The sequence below is a fragment of the Juglans microcarpa x Juglans regia genome, chromosome 2D (assembly GCF_004785595.1).
Source record: "Juglans microcarpa x Juglans regia isolate MS1-56 chromosome 2D, Jm3101_v1.0, whole genome shotgun sequence".
NCBI lineage: Eukaryota > Viridiplantae > Streptophyta > Magnoliopsida > Fagales > Juglandaceae > Juglans > Juglans microcarpa x Juglans regia.
In genome coordinates this window covers 855,510-876,358 of record NC_054596.1, presented here as the reverse complement: position 1 = coordinate 876,358, position 20,849 = coordinate 855,510, and the positions used below count along the sequence as shown (strand labels likewise).

General features: G+C 38.9%; 3 protein-coding genes across 3 annotated transcripts; 1 reads left to right on the top strand and 2 right to left on the bottom strand.

Annotated features, from left to right (window-relative positions):
- Positions 1-265: 265 nt before the first annotated feature.
- On the bottom strand, positions 266-4,743 carry LOC121249615 (WAT1-related protein At3g02690, chloroplastic). Its single transcript, XM_041148336.1, has 7 exons — positions 4,037-4,743; positions 3,898-3,945; positions 3,405-3,527; positions 2,601-2,750; positions 2,019-2,190; positions 933-993; positions 266-797 (listed from the first exon to the last, which is right to left on the bottom strand). The coding sequence occupies exons 1-7, from the start codon at positions 4,667-4,669 to the stop codon at positions 695-697; spliced, it is 1,290 nt and encodes a 429-aa protein (XP_041004270.1). The 5' UTR covers positions 4,670-4,743; the 3' UTR covers positions 266-694.
- Positions 4,744-8,166: 3,423 nt separating this feature from the next.
- Positions 8,167-9,133, top strand: LOC121249614 (NDR1/HIN1-like protein 6). The gene has a single exon (XM_041148335.1). It carries the CDS (start codon positions 8,276-8,278, stop codon positions 9,041-9,043), a length of 768 nt encoding a protein of 255 aa, XP_041004269.1. The 5' UTR covers positions 8,167-8,275; the 3' UTR covers positions 9,044-9,133.
- A 1,125-nt stretch (positions 9,134-10,258) lies between these two features.
- LOC121249613 (probable metal-nicotianamine transporter YSL7) lies at positions 10,259-15,171 on the bottom strand. Its single transcript, XM_041148334.1, has 6 exons — positions 14,638-15,171; positions 12,789-12,952; positions 12,183-12,280; positions 11,947-12,081; positions 11,677-11,866; positions 10,259-11,563 (listed from the first exon to the last, which is right to left on the bottom strand). Exons 1-6 carry the CDS (start codon positions 15,143-15,145, stop codon positions 10,451-10,453), a joined length of 2,208 nt encoding a protein of 735 aa, XP_041004268.1. The 5' UTR covers positions 15,146-15,171; the 3' UTR covers positions 10,259-10,450.
- Positions 15,172-20,849: the final 5,678 nt, after the last annotated feature.

Here is a 20,849-nt window from a genome sequence, read left to right as displayed (position 1 = left end):
GTATCTAATTTCCAAACACTTATGTTTGGGAAACGTGGGTCCGTGTAAACAGACCCTTACATGGACCAAGTGTCCCTAGCAGAACCCAGTTTTGGAAAGTAGATGGATAATTTTTTTCACAAGTCAAAATAAATGGGTAATTAAGCTCACTGTCGACGTTTCCAACACTGTTGAACAGTCCAAAATGTATTTCCTACAAAATCCTAACCAGCGCAACTTACATCAAATATACAAGCAAACTTGAGTCATTTTCAACACAGTATGGTAGAGAGCTCTAACATACCTTGACCTTCAACACATATATGGTACAAATAATTCGAAGGAATATTTGACCCTCAACCTTACAATTTCTCCCAAGGAATCTACCATGATACTGTTACACAAATTGACTGATCCCCATGGAGGGCTTAGAGCTGAGTTAGGTTTCAATGAGCAATCTACCATGATACTGTTGCTCAGACATAATAGCTTGAGCTCCAATCTTTAAGAACCTCACTAAGCTTAGCAAATTGACAAAAATAACTGAAGCCCGTATTTATAGTAATGTCCTGCAGCATGCATGGTTTAAGTCTGTATCCAAGTGTGCGCGCGTATACATCTCCATACCAAGTCATGAGAGTCCAGAGCTAGCTTCCGAATGAGTCTTGCTTTCATTTTGTTACCATGTTAAAGCGATCCATATGGGTCAAACGATTCATTCCACAACATTCCTGTAGTTAACCATGTATATTGCAGCCAAGGTAACAACCGCCCCAACTAGTTGGAAGGGCGAGAAGGTCTCACCGAGATATATAAACCTGAAATCACAGATTGATGGAGTGCAAACAATTTTTGTTAAAAAAACAAATTCGTAAGATTCCAAAAAAGCTTGATTTAAGTGAACATCTGAAAGCATTATAACTCTCTTCCTTTTGATGGTTGGGTCACCTTACCCAAAAATTGACGCAAACATTGGGGTTAGAAAGGTAAGGGAGCTCAGCTTTGTCAAGCTACCTGAAATACATTAGCAAGGAGTCATCAATTCCAAACTAAAATCTCAAAATCAATCATGTGAATTGCAGACAGAGGCTTCTGCACTAAAATTCAAAACAAACGGTGTCTATACAAAATCGTTGGGTATTTTTGTAATCATACCCACTGAACTCTTAAGGAAATAAGTTGGCGAGCTCAGCATAAACACGATCTTGATATTATAGTTACACTTTTTCAGCAAGGTAGCAGACTGTCTAGTGTTTGGATGAACTGAAAAATAATACCTCCAAATGAATATAGCGACAGGAATATAGTTTTACCTGTATTCTCCAATGTTCTTCTCAACAACCAAATTGAGTATAGGGACCAAAAATTTTGTTCGTCTTTGTTTTCTTTTCTCTGTTTCTTTCTTAACTTTTTTGCTTATGTGGATTGCTAAACAGCACTCAAATAACAATTTGGTTGGCATTGCTCTCTGTTAGCATCCCAGGGTTACAGTAACAATTGTCTACAGTGTCGGCAATACAAGTATAATTTAACATGCTAAGAGAAAGGTATTTGGAAGGATAGTGAAAGGTTTGATATCTGGACTATACTTCCTTTTTCTTTTTTCAATGAAAGAGGACAAAGCCCCAATTTTATTGATAGACCCTCCTTGCTTATGGCGGAAGATAGTGAAAGGTTTGATATCTGGACTATACCAATATTACTACTTATCATTGCTTTTCATGTTTGGTTTAGTAAAAGTAAAAAAGAAAAATATGACTTTGATGATTCAAAATTTATTTGAGCTATAGATCTTAATTAAATCTAGTTGTAAGAGGATGCGTATCATATCTGGAGAAACAGCAAAGTGATAAATTATAGAGCAAATAGTAAAATTGCTTTTATTAATATTTTCTGCAGCTCATGACCCATTACGATGATTCATAAGAAAACCTGGAATAAACAACTTTGCTACCATATAAGATTTCATAACAGGAGATTTTCAATACAGTTTGAAAAATAGATAAGAAGATTAAAAAAAATAAAAATTTAAAGATGACCTTTTGTTGCGCTATAGAAGTATACACCATAACTAACAGCACTTCCGAAAATGGAGGTATACAGGAGTGCCAGCACATCGGGAGCAGTGAACTCCTTGAGAATCCCATTGGCAGCAGGATCGTGATTAAGAATGGAGAATATCACAAGAGGGATACCACCGATAACCATATGCTGCAACAAAATGTCTATTAGCCTCCCTAAGGTCTCTTCATTTCTTCAGAGTATCTACTGTGGAACATCCTAGAACATTCTAAACACAAATATACCATGTGATTATGCTGATAAGTAATGATTAGAATTAAGTGCCATTAGATATAAAGAGCTAAAAACAAAGTCCACCAGATTTATACTAAAAATTGTGTGCAATCTACTTATCAATCAAAACTCTCAATGGTACAGATTCAGGGGAAAAACAACTTCTTCCAAGACATTAGGACTACTAGCTGAAATAACAAACGAAATTACAAAGTTCAAATTAGAAATTACCAGTCATAATTTCAGAGGCAATATCAACAACGCTATGAGAAATTACCAATCATAATAATCGCAACTAAACTACTACTTGAGATGGTACAGCCTACCCATCCAGTTGCCATGACAGGATCTGAATAATTCGAAACCCAGCGGACCATGACTGTGCCAACTGCCATGCTCTGAGCAGCAAGAAGCATCCACCACTCCCCACTTCCCCACAGGGAAAAGTTACTCTTATCAAAAGTGAGTGCAGGTACCTGCAGAATAAAGCTCGAGTTTATACAAAAGCCACATAGGCCAAGTTAATAGGTTTCTACAAAACCTTAGTTGCTAAGATAGCAAAAATAAGTCAGAAAAGTCTTCTATAGCATGAAAGGACAGTGTCGCCACAAAATTTGTATAATGCATCATAAATACAAAAAAGTGAAGGGAGAGGCATTTGTTGAGTGCTTCAATCAGGCGTTCTGCTTGGGCAAGGGTAAACGGTAAGGAGGAGGTGGGGGAGATGTTAGGGACTATGTACCAAAATATGCAAGCTATTCCACAGGAATAAAAAAGCACAGGCATCTGTTGTACAGCAGACATCAAAATATTGGTTGTTGACTTGCTGAGTGCACCCTCATGAAAGACATCAATGAATTTCTTAAAAGAACGATAGTAGAAAGAACACAAGTGTGAAGATAAGAATATTTAAAATAAATAGATGAAGTTAATTAGATTAGGCCACTCCTTTTCTCTTAGAAGAACATTAACATTCAAAAGAACCATAAACGAGGAATGGGATATTCATTGCTAGCATTTCACATGAACTTAGCCTTAAACGAGTTGTGCAAATGGAGTTTTTTGTGAAGCCGAGAAAACCAAAACTCCAGAGCATTTAGCACACACCAAGATCCAGCACAAAAGCTTACCTCAAGGAGTAAGAGTCCTATTACACCGAGTACAAGCCCCGCAGCTCCAACAAACCCAATGGACTCACCAAATAACAACGCTGCGAGTATAGCCACTGTTAAAGGTTGAGAGTCAATTATCACCTGCATTTTGGAAAACGTCGTTAGTCCGAGCCAACAAAAGATTTTACGGAACCTTAAGCCTTTGATTTTCACAAAAGCTGGTAGATGGCTAAAGAAATTGATTTCCCATATTTTTATTCAACTTATAGTATCTTGTGCAGTGCTTGCTCGCAAAATCTCAATGTTGTGGCTGGTCCTTTGGAAGAGTAGTTTAAATCCATGATTTATTAGCATGCCAAGACTTGTCGCCATTTAGACACAAGGGAAAGACAACCATTTCGTTTGTGTGTGTGTGTGTGTGGTTTAAGTAATAAAAGTGGCAACCTTTACATGAATGGAATTGTAATGAAAATCGATGAAGCAATGAAGAGTGCATTGTGCAATAACGTACACTACCCAGACCGGCCGACGTCTTTTGTAACCCTTCAGCAAGAAAACCCTGTTCCACCATTATCAACGTTTTTTTGTTAATAACAAGAAAATTACTTAATTAATAATTTTTTTAAAAAAAAGTAGATAGAGAAGGTGACCTGGAAACAGGTGGCATCGACGAGCGCGAAAAGAGAGATGGAAAGCCAAGCGGTGAGTCCAGAGGGGGAGGGGCGATTACGTGAAGCGGCGAATGCTATCAGGAGAAAGCCGGCGGGAATGAGGCGGAAAGAGGAAACGAAGAAAGGGCCATACTTTGGAATGACTTCTTTCATGGCCACCATGGCCGTGCCCCAAAAGAAGAAGGGAGACACCAACACCGCCCATTCCCACACTGCTCCCAGTGCTACCGAATTATCGTCTGGCAGAGCAACCGTTTCTTCAAAATTGGATGTGGAGGAGGAAGGGGAGACATCCTGCCCTGTCCCAAGACAATCAAAATCAACGGCTTCCTGTTCATTCTCCTTTTCTTCAAATTCGATGTTTGTGCCGCCGGTGCATTTGACAATATTCTTCGAATCTGCTTCAAAACCAGTGAAAATAATCCTCTTCCTGAAGACGCTGCTGCTATTGTATAGAAATTGATGGGTAGACTTGATGGAAGTAGATATACATGATGGAGAAGGGGAAGGTGTGGAAAATGAGAAATTATTAAGAGAGAGAGGTACATGAAAACGGCAAGAGTAGGAGGGGACGATGGCATAGGCAGTGGCAGTCGACAGACACGGCCTCATTTTCCCACGCCAAGAATATCTGCAAATGTACAGAACCACAAACAACGCAGAGTTAGAGCACCAGTAAACGCTTAACTGATGGCAAAGGCACAAGGACGCCACTTGTTAGCCTTGCACGACTAGAAATCATATTCCCGATCGTGGAGTTGCGTCAGCGTTAAAAAAAAAAAAACTAATTATTTAATAATATATCTTTTTTTTTTTTCCAAAAATTATGCGGTAGTTATTCTACGAGTGTGTACTGTATATAATAAAAAAATAATTGTTACGGTCGTGAGTATATAAGTATCGTATAATTATTTAAAAAAAAATAAATAAATATTAAATTTATATAAAAAATAATAATTTTTAATAGTAAATCTCACTCTTTTTTAAAATGACTACATTGTATTTAGATACTTCATAACTATATATAGTATTACTCTTTTATACAAATAACGTGAATCCAATTATTTTACATCCAGTTGATTTGATGGTGTTGGTATACCAATTTTATATAATCAACTCTTATTTTACACAATATTATAAAATATATATATTTTAGAAAAAAAAAAAAAAAAAACTGTACATAAATCATAACTCGAATTCGAGTAATTTATTTCTTTCACGAGTATGCCATTTATAACGCCCGCAATAATTTTGAGATTTTTCAGATGCATTATTCAGATCCATTTACAGAACCTTAATCATAAATTCCTGTCTGTCCCATATAATAGAGAACTGCTAAAAGTAGTTATAGAATATTCAGTTTGGAGTAGGTTAAACAAATGAATTGCAGAGTATGGATGCAATATGGGTGTTGGGAAATCATGTCTGTATATAGGCTATGAAGTTCTTGTGCTGGAAATGTTCACAGGAAGGAGGCCGGCCCGTTACTGAATTAAAATGGGATTGCCCCAAACAACTCATGCATGCAGATCGTGGATCCGACGACCCTTATCTCAAGGGATATGCATGTGGGCCGTTTCTTGTACCAGTTACTAATTATAACCTCGTACTATTTTTAACACATGAACCATCAAAGATTCAAAACACTTTTTAACGAATAATGATTTTTTGTTTTTTGTTTTGTTTAGATGTTGACCTTCCTAGCTACTTCCTAGTCATATCTAATGATTTGAAATATATTTTTTAAAGGGTTATAATGATGTTTTTTGTTTAGATGTTTTTTCCCGACGGTACTTATTCTTCTGTAAAAACAGATCACTTAAAATTAAAGGAAAAAACGAAGGTGTGGACCGTGTGGTGATGACAGGCATGATGTCAATGCAATTTCCAATACCACCTGCTTCAATAAAGGTTAAAAAAATAACAGGTATTTATATTTTACACGCTCCCGTTACAAAATCTAGAATCTATTGATCATATATATATATATATATATATATATATATATATATATATATATATATATGCCACGTGTTGTTGGGGATGGAGTTGGCTGATTGGCATGACTCTTTCATGTTCTAATTCTTTCTTTAAAAATATATATATATATCGCGTATTCCATTGGAAACACTAAAAAGGACGGATCTAGAGCTAGCGGGAAAGCTTGATACGTTTGGATAATGGGATCAGAATTTTTTATTTTAGATGAAAGTTTAAAATATTATTTTTTTAATATTATTATTATTTTAAGATTTAAAAAAGTTAAATTATTTATTATATTTTATATAAAATTTTTAAAAATATTATAATAATAAGATGAAATAAAAAATTTATATTTCATCATACTTGACAAACCTATGGCATGGACTTGACCATGTTCATCATTAGAATCCGTAACATTAATGCCTAGCTAGCTAATTCCAATGTGGCTGCACGCCAAACACTCATTATTTCCTACAAACTAGAGAAATATTGCTTAAACTCCTCCACCTCTTAACTTGCAATACAAAAAAATGTTATTTCCCTTTCCAAGCTGCATGGAATAATAAACAAATTCACTACTCATATGTAATTAATTATATCTATATATATATATATAAATAATTGCAATTAATTGCAAAACTAGTGGATCGACTTTCGCTCCTTTGAAATATTAGATGAGTCCTCTTTAGCCTCCTTGTGTTGGTAGGCTCGGTCCCGGGCAGCCCTGTTGAGTATTATATTTTTCTAATATATAGGTGCTTAATTAAAAAAGAAAACAAAAAAGGTTCTGTTCTTTGTTCTCATGCGACTGTCTTATTTGGTTGTAGATGATATGAGATTAAATAAAAAATAAATAAAGTATTATTAGGATATAATTTATTATTATTATTATTATTATTATTTTTATATTTAAAAATGATAAATTATTTATTATATTTTGTGTAAGAGTTTAAGAAACTCGTAATGATTAAATAAGATAAGATGAAATGAAATAAATTGTGTAGCCAAACAGGACTAATTGGGCTTGACTACTTTACAATATATATGTATATATATATATATATATATATATTTATATATTGTAACTCTATTGATCGTAATGACACCAAAATCATATATATATATATATATGTATATATATATTAACATGCATATTTCAAAATATCGCATGTATGTATCTAAATTAGTTTAATTAGGTGGGAAATGATGAAAGTACATTCGTGGGATCGAAGAGACGATAAAAAGTAGAACTAGGTAGACAAGTCAAATAAGTAACTTCATGCTGCATCTACACCAAGCTAGCTAACTGCTACCGTCTAATATTCCACCAATATGCGTGTTTAGAAAATTAAGCATATACATATTATATATATATATATATATATATATATATATTAAAGACATTAATTGATCATGATCTAGATGATCACGCTGTTGAGGTCATTTTTTTCAATCACAAGATCATCATGTGCTTGAAATCCTTATATATATCGCATTAATCCTCAACACGTGGCTCCAGATGCTTATATAGTAATTTTATAAAGCCGTGCATGGGCGGGAGAAGGCTATATATGACGTGAGTCGACACATTATTTGATAATCAAGTACCGCAAATTACACGGAAATAGACATATATCGATACATATTTTATATATGAGTTTTGCTATATACCATCATTTTAACGTATTTTTAATTTTTTACTTTTATATAATTTTTATGCATATCTGATTAACTGCTTTACTTATTTTTAATATAAAATAATTAATTTGACTAATTATATCAGTAAAATGCATAAAATATATATAAATGTGACTGCACATCAAATTATTGTTGGTATATAGAAATGTTTAACATCTGCTAACGCTGGATAAGAAAATTAATATGCTGCGACGAATTGTTACTTGGCATAAAGACGCGTTGTAGAATACAAACTTTCTAGAATATATGCATATTGTAAGAACGACTCCCCCGTAGAAAAAAAAGACTCCCTTGAAAGCCCGGCACACATCAACGACCTCCAAAAAAGTCAGAAAAGAGGAAGCTTCAGCTGCCAGAAGACGTTGCACCTGAGCAAAATCAACTTTCCTTCAAACCATACTAGCTAATATATATTTATACAACACCAACCCGAAGCATTAATTTCATTCTGCGACGTACGTTCTTCCCAATCGATCTTAACTACTGCAGGTGATCACCAAAACTGCTGCATTTACTATTTTTCTTGAGCGTTCATTAATGGCTGATCATCTGAAAGTTCATCCCGTCCACGATGTTGAGGCGCCCCAGACAAGCCCGAAGTCTCCGTTGGTTCCACCGGGGACGTCTAAATCCGATAAAGTCGCAGAGGTGCAGCACCAGCACCCAGCTCCATTCCAACCGACCATCCCCGTGACGCAATCAAAACCACCAAAGAAGAAGAGAAGCTGCCTCTGTAGATGCCTCTGTTGGACAGTATGCCTCCTAGTGCTCCTAATAATCATCATCGGTATTATTGTTGGGATAATCTTCCTGGTGTTCCGACCAAAGCTTCCCAAGTACTCGGTTGACACGATACAAATTACCCAATTCAATCTCAGCAGCGATGACAGCTTATACGCGACGTTCAACGTGACGATCACTGCAAGGAATCCAAACAAGAAGATTGGAATATACTATGAGGGTGGGAGCAATATAGGTGTGTGGTACACAGACAGAAAACTATGCCAAGGAGCACTGCCAAAATTCTACCAGGGACACCGGAACACGACGGTGCTTAACGTGGCTATGACAGGACAAACGCAGAACGCGACAGGCCTGCTGACTACACTCCAACAGCAGCTGCAACAGACGGGAGGTGTTCCACTCACTCTTAGGGTTAATCAGCCAGTGAGGATAAAGCTTGGAAAATTGAAGCTGTTTAAGATCAAGTTCAGGGCCAGGTGCCGTCTGGTGGTGGATAGCCTTTCTCCTAATAACGGAATTTCTACTCGCAGTACGAGCTGTAAGTTCAGGCTTAGGCTATAGATCGATTATAATTATTTCCTGTATTTTAGTACGTACGTATATCTTATATATATTATGCCATGGCTGTATTTTTTCACATTTTTTATTTTTTATTTTGAGTTTTTTTTTTTACTCGAACGAGATTCTTCTCTGTTCCCTAGAATAAGTAATCGGAGGATCGTATGTAGCTAACTCCTTCATTCGGCCTCCAATCTTCTTTCCTCTATTTTTGAGACGGTAATATGGCACATATATACATACATACATATATATATATATATATATATATCCCTCGTGTGTCATGTACTGCAAAATGACTGTATAAATATAATTAATTTTTTGGCAGAGAATTAGGCCTTATTTGAATACTAAAATAATCTCAATTCATCTTATTTAATTATTATAATTTTTTCAGACTCTTAAATAAAATATTAATAAATAATTTAATTTTTTTAAATTTTAAAATAATAATATTATAATAATATTTTATTCAATTCTTATTTCATCCCATCTCGTCTTACTATTCAAACTATGCGATAACGTAATAAAAGATAATATCAAATGTTATCCATCTATTAATTAATTACAATTTAGTGTTTCTACCACTTACTTTAATTCGCTATTTGGTGTTTCTACCACTTACTTTAATTCGTACACCACATGATTACAAGTACAATAACGAGTGACAGCAACAAGTACGATTTTAACCACATTTTACAATGAAAAAGGGACGCGAGGCTTTATGTGTTGCGACGTAAAAATGGCTTTAAACCGTATGCACGTACGCACAATATGCAAGATGCGGTGCATGCCATGCATGAGATTTTGTTGCTAGCTAGCGGTCAAGGCGTTCATATTCTCTACTGCGAGACCCTGGTGATTTCGCAGCGTGCGGATCGACTCCGTTGCGAGCAATCTATTCTTAGCCTGCCCAATTTCGCCGATCTCCTTGCCTTCATGTTGAGGCAACGATCGAGTATTTACAGAACTTAATTTTTAAGCTAGTCTAGAGATTTCTGAAACGGATCATATGAACTTGAGTTATATAATATTTTTAATGAACATATCTAATTAATATTTTAGTCTTGATCTAGCTCTAGATAGTATTAATAACTGTATGTAGATCACAAGCTTAATTCGCACATAATTAAAAACAAATATAGATTCTTAAGAATTCTTGACCAAACTCTTAAGACTTGAGAGTACTGAAAAATCAGATATTAGATCGCATGACATGTATTAATATTATAAATGAACTATATATCGAAATCTATCACACAAATGCATATTTCAACAAACATTAAGAAATAGAAAGTACGTACTAGTACTACCCACAACACACAAACGTCGTAGTACTTATACACAGAGCTGAAAGTCATGAAGAACCGCTAGACAGAAATACGTGCGCAGTACGAGACTAATTAGTACTTAAGAAGCTAAGAAATCATCCACCTTTGCATTCATTCCACTAGACAGAAATTTCATGCAAATGGGTGGATTAACACCTGCCAAAGCGAGTATTGAACTTGGCAAAGTCCAAATCCCATCACCACAAATCAACCCGGACGCTACAGCAGGTCCAAATGCATCAGCCTTAGCCCTGTTTGTCTTCTGCCACACAAATAAGATCAAGCTCCCCACACACATATCAATGGCAAAGTATGCTCCAAGATAAAAGGGTATTGCCATTGCCATGGGAAGTGGAATAAAGTTTGCCCTCTTCTTTCCCACTAAATCTCTGATCCCGTTGATAACTATGGCTGCAGCGAAGAAAGCGTAGCAAAGCGTGAGGCAGTGCTTCGGCAAAGACGAGAACCCCTCAACCCCAAGAATTGACATATTACGGTAAACGAGAGCATAAGGAGCTGGGTATTCTGAACCAGGAGATCCAAGATCCTTGAAGGCCTTGTAGAAGAGCCAAAAGACGCAAGGAGAAATAATGCAACCCATTGCGGTCCCAATAACTTGACTCACAAACATTGACCTTGGCGAAGCCAACGTCATATAGCCTGTCTTAAAGTCCTGCATCAAGTCAGATGCCGTGGAAACAATGTTCATCATGACCCCACAGGCTGCTAAACCTGCGAGAACCCCACCATGGGAGGCCCCTGCCCATGCCCCAATGGTGAAGATGGCCAGCTTTCCATATGTGGATGCCAATGACCAGTCTGTCAAGCCGCAACCATAAGCATTACAAAAGGCTAGTGTTGGTGCTGTAATGTAAATCACCACAATATAGTACCACTTGAGCTGGGGAAATATGTGAGGAAGTGTGGCAGCAGATATAATTGCTATGCTGACATAACCAGCTATAGCAAACCATGTTGGAATCTGGTCCTTGAGAAATAGTTGGGTCCGACGTTGGTCATCGTAAGACAGAGACTGAGGGATTACAGGGGAGGACCGATCATCTGACACGGAGAGAACTGAGGCCGAGTCTTTGTGTTGTAGTTGGTGATACAAACCAAATAGAGTGTGACCAAGGACCTTAAAAAAGTTGTAGAGACCATCACCAAGGATCATGGCTATAGCTATGAAGACCTATGACAAAAGGAAAAAGAAGCAGTAGTTCATAAAATCATAAACGTCCTTTGCGATCGGTACTTCAACAGTACCTTATTAGGCTTTTGAACATAGAAATTAAGATGAGTTACCCTGTAACCTTGCAAGCCATGTAGGCTGCTACTGCTGAGTTCTGCAGGGTACCATGAGCCTTTTTTTGCATCTATCAGAGGCCACATGATACCCCATGAAAGAATGGCTCCGATAAGCAGAGATATGTTAATTAAATATGGGCAGATCATTCCCACGCCAACATAGGTAGCTGAGAAATCAAAGTAAAACCTGGATTTTGGCCACAAAATATTCAGTCTCTATTTTTATTCAGAATATGAACTAAAGACTATAATTTTTAATATATGTACCTGTTATCATAGGCTTTGAGACCAAATGTAGGGAAGTTTACAAATCCACAACCATCACCTGCAGTAAAGAACCATTGGAAGAAGCCCCAGAAAAAGCTAAAGGAGAAGAACTTCCCCAATGCACTCACTTGTTTCCTGTAATGTGAGATTGACAGAAAAATTATGAGCACTAAGTTAACGTGTCAGTGAACTTAATTATAAGGAAATTGCATTGTGGAGGATGGTCGAGGCATTACTTCGCTAGTTTGGCACCCTGAGGAGTGTGGAAGCTGTTGATGAGGTGGGCAGTTGCTGTGCCACTTGGATAGATCAATTTGAAGTCTATGACCATAATCTGTAACGAATCGTACCTTAGATATATTGAAAAAAAAAAAAATCTGAACAGAGACTTAATTCGAAATTGGAAACACAATCCTGATTCAATCTTAAATATCTTTAAAACATTTCCTCGTAGATGAAGAGAAGCGAAATTTATGATAAAGCAGACTTATTATCACACAGAGATCAAGTGATACAAACATACAGACATTTTATATAAGTAAATTTATAAATTGACATATCTTTCTATGATATATAAAATTTATTTTATAATAAAAATAGATTTATAATTTAACGTACCATGTTAAGATATATCAGTTTGTGAATTTATATCATATATAGATTATGTGATAAATATGAACAAAGAAAAAAAAAAGAATATTATACGTTAGTCTTTAATTATGTGATATTAAAACTTAAAATATCTACATATAGATGAAAAGATCAAGTTTAAGCGGTAGTCTGTATATTTCAAAGATCAAATGGCTCATGATGTGACAAGTGCGGGTTTGTTAGTATGTTACCTTTCGAAGAGGCACAACCGAAAAGAGACCAAGAAAGCTAACTACAAATAGAAACCCAATCATCCATCCCAGTGTTGGGTTCTTGATATTTTGAGCATCGTTAGCTTCGGTAGATTGTTTGGCAACAACTTCACTCATCCCAAAGAGGTAACTGCCAAAGCCACCTGCTCATGATTATTCAAGATCCAGATCGTGATATATATGTATTCAGAATATATATATATATATATATATATATGACATGGGGAACATAAAAACTTATGGGTTGGCAAGTGCCAGTAAATGTTGTTGTCTTTATTTGATTATAATTAAGCTGTTAATTAATAATTTTGACTTCAACTCCTGCTCTGTCATTCATTTGCATGGTTGTTTGTTTATCTATGTTAATTTGGTAAATCTATCGTTATTTTTGTATTAATTAAAATTTACATGCATGTGAAGATTTTATGCGATGCTACTTAATGAATTAGAGCAAAGGTGTGCAATCCTAGATTAATGTTACATAGTCCTAGGGCCAGAGATCAATACCGCCCTGATCTTCTGCATGCATTATGTTTTTTTTTTTTTTCTATACTTCATATTCTTTCTTCGGCTACATTATATTTGTAATTAAACAGTTGTTAGAACACATTTTTCAGACCATTAACATAGTATAATTTAATTATCTCGCAAAATCAAATAATAATCCTATTCGAGTACTTGTTCCATGTTTGGCCCGGATCACATCGACGATCTAATTCATACGTACTACATATATCGTTAAAGAAACGATATATCTTGGCGGCTGTACGCTGTATATATCTCTTACGAACGAGCTGCATGTTACATGTCCTGTAGGATATATTAATATATATGACGTAGTTTTGATCAAAGACAGGAAAAAGGTGTTAATTAGAATGTAATACACAACCAATTCAGTCCTGAGATTGGTCTAACATTTTGTTATGAGCTGGCTGGACAAAGATGGATTGAAGGTAAACCGGACGTGAAGGTCTCCCCTCATCCGGCTCTCTGCAGGGGAATCTCAACTCACTGCTTCCCCTAATTAATATCCTCCCTTTACCATATCATGGGGGTTTACAGGAGATCCCAGAGGCTCGCTCGAAAAGGCTGCTATACCATACCTTTTGACTCAACTCTACACCGATCGACCCACTACCACAGCGACCACGTATATAGCCATAGCCAGAAAAAGATCAGATCAGAAGAAGCAGATCAAGATGATCAATAACAAAGATTGATGCTTATCTCTCATTAATTTTGTCTGCCCGATATCAGAACTTGCATGAGACGTGTCTACAATTATACCACTAATGATTGGGAGCCACATCTGCATGCACGAAATTAATTAACTCGCATGCATCACCATGAAACTAATGAACATCCATCCTGATCTTCGATCACACGGTCCCATATATTATGAACTACTTGTGGATCCGATTATATATATTTAACTAAGGGGAAAAAAAAGAGATTATCTTTAATCAAAATTAGATTTCAACATCCAACTCCTAAAGAAAACAATATGATCTCAAATTAACACCCCCGGGCCCCCAGGCTGCAGCCACCCCAGATTCTGTAACTTGACGCTCTTTCTTTCATGAATATCAGAGGCCCGACGAATGGAAATTGCATCTTCAACCGAATTAATCAAAGCATGACAAGAACAGAATTCATCGATCGATCCGATACTAATAAGCGCGTGCGCGCGTGCATGCATGCATGGAGGCTTACAATTTTATCCAATATAATATTCTACAAATTAAAGCAAATAAATAAATAAATAAAGAGCAATATTAAATTTATGAAAGGAGATGCATGGCGCAATTAATTGAAATAGTAGTAGTACCGCTGAAAGCGATGCCGGAGCTGGCAACGACGCAGGTCTGAATAACAGTGTTCTCTTGCCGGGTGAAGGGCTGCCTCAGCATCCCGGCCTTCTCGAGTAACTTGGTCCATGTCTTGACAAAGAAGAAGCCCAGCAGCCCCGCCGAGACGTTGAGGGACGGAATGATACCGGTGGTCAGGTTCAGTTTCATCACTATGAAGGTGAAGAGAATGCCAAGCACGAAGCTCACCACAAATGCCCTCAACGTCAGCTGCTTCTGCCATGTAGGCACTGCCTTGCTCGCGAATATTTCCTCTATCGACGATGTTTCCGTGAATCCCTTCTTCTGATCTGCTGCTGCTTCTTCAGCGGACACCGTCGCCCCGTGATCTCCATCCTTCTTTCCCTCTCCGTGGGTATCCATCTTAATTTCCCGATATGCGGATCTTCGTTCTGAATACCTCCTACTTATTTTCCACACACCACTATCTGATCTCTCACTCTCTGATCTACGCGTGAAGCTTGCCATTTAACACGGCGTCATTGTGGCGGAGCGTACATTGGTCTCGGGAATCAGGGGCCACTGGAACTTTACACGTAGTAAGTACATGATGTAAAATTTTTTTTACTATTGCATATATGCACCTAGTAAATTTGACACGTAGTAGGAGGTTACGTAGATTTTTTATAAAAAAAATCGTTTGGTTAATTAATTTTCCATTTTAAAATTTGACAGAATTTTGATAAAATTTATATTTTATAGATGTTGGAACTGAATAATCGATTTGATAAATTAGAACATGTTACACTAAAATTAATACGTGTTTCTCATCGTATAACAAGTACGTCAGTCACCAGATCTAACAAGAATTAGATCAGATCAGACCAGAGTTAAAACCTTTGGTAGCAGTTAAATATTATAATTTTAAAAGATATATATTATATATACGTATACATATGCATGGATTATTTGTTTTACATACATACATATATTATATATATATATATCGTATTTATTTCGTTTCAAAAGGAAAATTAATTAGTAAAAACGTCGGGATTCCAAGATGCAGCATGGCAAGTACTGCTTCATTGTTAGGGACCCCGGTCAAGTCCCTAAACACTTGCCTTGCTAATCCAAAGCTTGCCTCAAAGTGACCGAGTCTTAGTTCTTCTCTTGCTTGGTCCTCGTCCAAAGATGGTCAATGTGACCAAAGGGTGATATGATATGGTGAGGTTAGGTGTTTAGGCTAAGAGAATGATGGTAAGAAGGGAATGGTTTAAGGTAGTGTATGGCTAGGAATGGTTGTGGCGCACGACACTAGGGGGTGCTAGGGTTGGCGCCACTTTGGGTTGGAGTTTAGGGTTTGGGAAGAATGTGGGTCGGCTAGGGTTTGAACAAGGATGGATGAGTTGGACGGCTAGGAATTTGACTTTAGGAAGGTTTCCTAAAGTTATGGGATTTGGAGGGAATCAAGAGATGGCCATATATGGAAGGAAGGGGTCAATTAGGGTTCCTAAATTATAAGAGCTCTAACTATGGAAAGTATGGGTGGCGGCTAGGGCAAGTTAAATTAGGCAAGTGATTGCCGAATTTAACTTGATTGCTTATGGAAGAATACGGCTAGGGTTTCACAAGGGATCACTCAACTATGGAAAGTTGACTAACACTTGTGTTGGTCGAAATGGGAGTTGTTCGGATTGGATGATAGTAATGGGATGGTTTTCACCAATGAACAAATGATGAACAAGATGAACACGTGATGAACAAGATGAACAAATGATAAAATTATCAAGAACAAAGTAAGCAAAAGAAAGCCAATTCAACTATGATTCACGAATTGCACATAGATGAAATAAACCTCTTTATTGATGAACTTGAATCAAAAGATTAAAACCACAACTTGGATTCACGAATTGCACCAAGTTGTGAAACAAGATAGATAAATGAATCACACATATTCACGGATTGCAAGGTGTGATCCTCTCCTTGGGATTCACGGATTGCACCCAAAGAGCCCAAGTGCTCTAGCACCGAAATGTGATCTCAAGAACAAAAGTCTACCCACAAGGGAATTTTCCAAAAGATCCTCATGCAATGACTAAGGTTCCTATTTATAGGTTACAACTTGGAAACCCTAAAATGGTCCCTTCAAAGTAAATAACAATTAATTAAAAGCTTAAGTAAATAAAATAATAAGATAGAGCCATAGACTAAACCATGGTGTGACATGCTCGGGCCCATGGTGGGCTAAGTGGTTGCATGTTGGTTGGTTGGCCCATGGCTAAGTGTTGGTTCGGCATGGTCCAAGTAGATGGCTTGGACGTTGGCTGCATGGCACGGGCTGGAGCCGTGCGCTGGGTGGCACGCCATGGGGCATGCCACTAACCTCGCTGGTGCTCTGCAGGATGGGCGTGGGCGTGCTGGCGTGCGGCAGGGCCCATGGTCAAGTGGATGTGCGGCAGGATCTGCTAAGGCCATGCGAGTGTGCGGCATGGTCACCTTGGGCGTGCGCGCGCGCGCGGGCTTGCTTGCCTGTGCGGCGCGCGGGTGCTCGCAGGGCCATGCGGCCCACTGGTGTGCGCGCGGGCCTGCGCACTACAAAGAGTCTGGGCGTGCGGCCCGCTGGGGCGCCTGGTGCCGCGCACATGCGCGCGCTGGCCTGCGCTGCGCGCATGTGCGCGCGGGTCTGTGCTGCGCATGCTGCCGTGCGCCTGCTAACCTCGCTAGCCTCGCTAGCCTGCATGCTGGGCGCCCCGAGGGTGCCATCTCGCGGGCCAAGGCATGCATGCATGCTGGGCGCCCCGTGCGTGTCATCCCACGAGCCAAGGCATGGTTGTAGGCTAGCCAAGGTGCTTGTCTCCACCATGACTAAGGCATGGGCGGCTCCTCTAGGGCCAACTCGACGTGGGGGCCTAACAATCCCCCTCTCTTTAAGAATATCCTTGCCCTCAAGGATAAATTGAGGAAATCTTGCCCTTATATCATCGTAGTCCTCCCAAGTAGCCTCCTCCTTTGGGGCTTTACCCCACTTTATCAAAACTTGCCATACACTTTTTCTCATGGTTCCTCTTGGAACCACCCTATAATTGAGAGCTTCCTTTGGTTGTAAAAGCATTCGCCCTTCCTCATCAAACTTAGGTAGCTCATCCACAATTAGACTAGGGTCCCCAATTCTTCTTTTGAGCACGGTGACGTGGAAAACCGGATGTAGTTTGGAGGTTGGGGGAAGTTCCAACCTATAAGCCACTTCTCCCAACCTTTCAAGTACCTTAAAAGGACCATAATATCTCTTGGCCAATTTCAAGTTAAGTTTCTTTCTCAAAGTCTTTTGGCCAAAAGGTTGCAATTTCAAGTACACATAGTCCCCTACTTCAAAGGCAACCATCCTTCTCCCTTCGTCATAGTACTTCTTCATCCTTTGTTGGGCCTTAGCAAGTTCCTTCTTCACCTTTGCTAAGACCTCGTCTCTAGTAATTAGCTCTTGCTCCACTTCCTCATTCTTGGCCGTGCCCCTCTCATAGTTAACCAATGTAGGGGGTGTCCTTCCATAGACCACCTCAAATGGACTCTTTTGTATGGAAGCATGATAGGAAGTATTGTACCAATATTCCGCCCAAGACAAGTAACTACCCCACCTTTTTTGTTCTTCGTGGCAAAAACACCTCAAATATTGTTCATGTGTTCTATTCACCACCTCGGTTTGGCCATCGGTTTGAGGGTGATACGATGAGCTTGCCTTTAGCTTACTTCCTTGAAGTTCAAACAACTCCTTCCAAAAGGAGCTCATGAAAACTCTATCGCGGTCCGTGACTATGCTCTTTGGGAACCCATGGAACTTGACCACATGCTCAACAAAAGCCTTGGCCACACTCTTGGCCGTGTAAGGATGAGTGAGTGAAATAAAGTGCCCATACTTGCTCAACCTATCAACCACCACAAGTATCACCTCACAACCTCCACTAATGGGTAGCCCCTCCACAAAGTCCATGCTCAAGTCTTCCCAAATCAACTTGGGAATGGGTAGTGGTTGTAACAACCCGGATGGGGGCTTTGTCTCATACTTGGTTTTTTGGCATATATCACACTCGGCCACTAACCTCTTCACTTCCTTTTTTATTCCTTCCCAATAGAATAAATGTTTGATCCTTATGTAGGTTCTTAGCCAACCCGAATGGCCACCCTCCTTACTATTGTGAAAATGGTCAAGGATCTCCTTCCTCAAGTTAGGAACATTTGGCACATACACATGCCCTTTGTAGTAAATCAAACCATCATTCACCTTGAATCCCACCACTCCATTACCTTCGGCTTCTAGGAGTTCCACTATCTCAATGGCTCTTGCATCAATTCTTGTAGCTTCACGGATCTTGTCCCAAACTTGCCACTCGGCTCCACTCAAGGCCAACATTGATGAGTCTTCTTCTTCATGCACTAACCACAAAAGAGAACTTCCTTCTTTTCTACTTAAGGCATCCGTCACCTTGTTCTCCTTACCCGGTTGGTAAATGATGTCATATTCAAACCCAAGTAGCTTCACTAGGAACTTTTGTTGCTCGGGTGTCATTATCTTTTGTTGAAGCAAATGCTTCAATGCTTGTTGATCCGTGATAATGGTGAACCTTCTACCCAACAAGTATGGCCTCCACACCTTCACGGCATGTACCACCGCAAGCATCTCCCGAGCATATGTGCTCCATGCTTTCTTCATGGGTCCAAGCGCCTTTGAAATAAAGGCTATTGGCCTTCTTTCTCGAGCCAAAACAGCCCATATGCCTTCACCACTTGCATCGGTGTATACTTTAAATGGTTTCTCAAAGTTTGGTAATGCTAGCACGGGGGCGGTGGTCATAGCCTTTTTTAGCTCCTCAAAAGCATCTCTTGCTTCTTGAGTCCATGTGAAATTGTCCTTCTTTAATAAGGATGTAAGTGGCTTCGCAATGAGTCCATAGTTCTTCACAAACCGCCTATAATAGCCGGTTAGTCCCAAGAATCCCCTCAATGCCGAGATGTCACTAGGTAGAGGCCAATCAACCATGGCCTCAATCTTTCTTTGGTCCACTTTGACTCCTTCACCCGAAATGTAGTGGCCAAGATACTCAAGCTCCTTCTCCATAAAGGCACATTTGGAAGCCTTAATGAAGAAGTGGTGCTCCTCCAAAATTTTCATCACTATTCTCAAATGGCCCTTGTGCTCTTCCTTGGTCTTAGAGTAAACCAAGATGTCATTAAAGAACACTAGCACAAACTTTCTCAATAGTGGTTTGAAAATGGTGTTCATGGCGGCTTGAAAGGTGGATGGAGCATTACACAATCCAAAAGGCATCACAAGGTACTCAAAATGCCCGGAGTGTGTTCTAAAGGCCGTCTTGTGAATGTCTTCACTTTTCATCCTCACTTGGTGATATCCCGCCCTCAAGTCCAACTTGGAGAACACGGTTGCCCCATGCAATTCATCAATCATCTCATCCACGGTTGGAATAGGAAATCTATCCTTCACAGTGGCCTCATTCAAAGCCCTATAGTCGGTACAAAACCTCCATGTCCCATCTTTCTTCCTCACTAAGAGAACGGGAGAAGAAAATGGACTAGTGCTTGGCCTTATCAACCCATTCTTCAACATGTCATCCACTTGTCTCTCAATCTCCCCTTTTTGGAAATGGGCATACCGATAGGGTGGCACATTCACCGGTTTGGTTTCATTTACTAACATAATTCGGTGATCAAAAGGTCTAGATGGTGGCAATGTGGAAGGCACCTCTAGAACTCCCCGATGGCCTTCCAATACTTCTCTCACTTCCACGGGCAGCCCCTCTAACTCATCTTTGTTGCCTTCACTTCCACTCTTTTCCACATTACACAAGGACTCATCCTTTGCCATTACAATAGCAAAGCAATAGGCCCCTCCCTTGCATAACTTCTCGAACATGATGGCCTCACAAGCTTTCACTTCCTTCGTTTTCAAGGCCTTCCACACTCTTTTCTTGGATCCCAACTTGAATTCCATGGTCATATTGTGGTAATCATGAATGACCCTTCCAAGTCCCTTGAGCCATGCATTGCCGATCACTACATCAAGGCCAACAAGTGCTAGAACATGAAGATCGGCCACTATTCTCACCCCTTGCACATTCATCCTTACTTCCTTCACAAGTGCTTCACATTGAAGCTTGTTCCCATTAGTAACTTTCACTTCAAAGGGTTCAATGGCACACGTCTTCAATCCAATCTTATT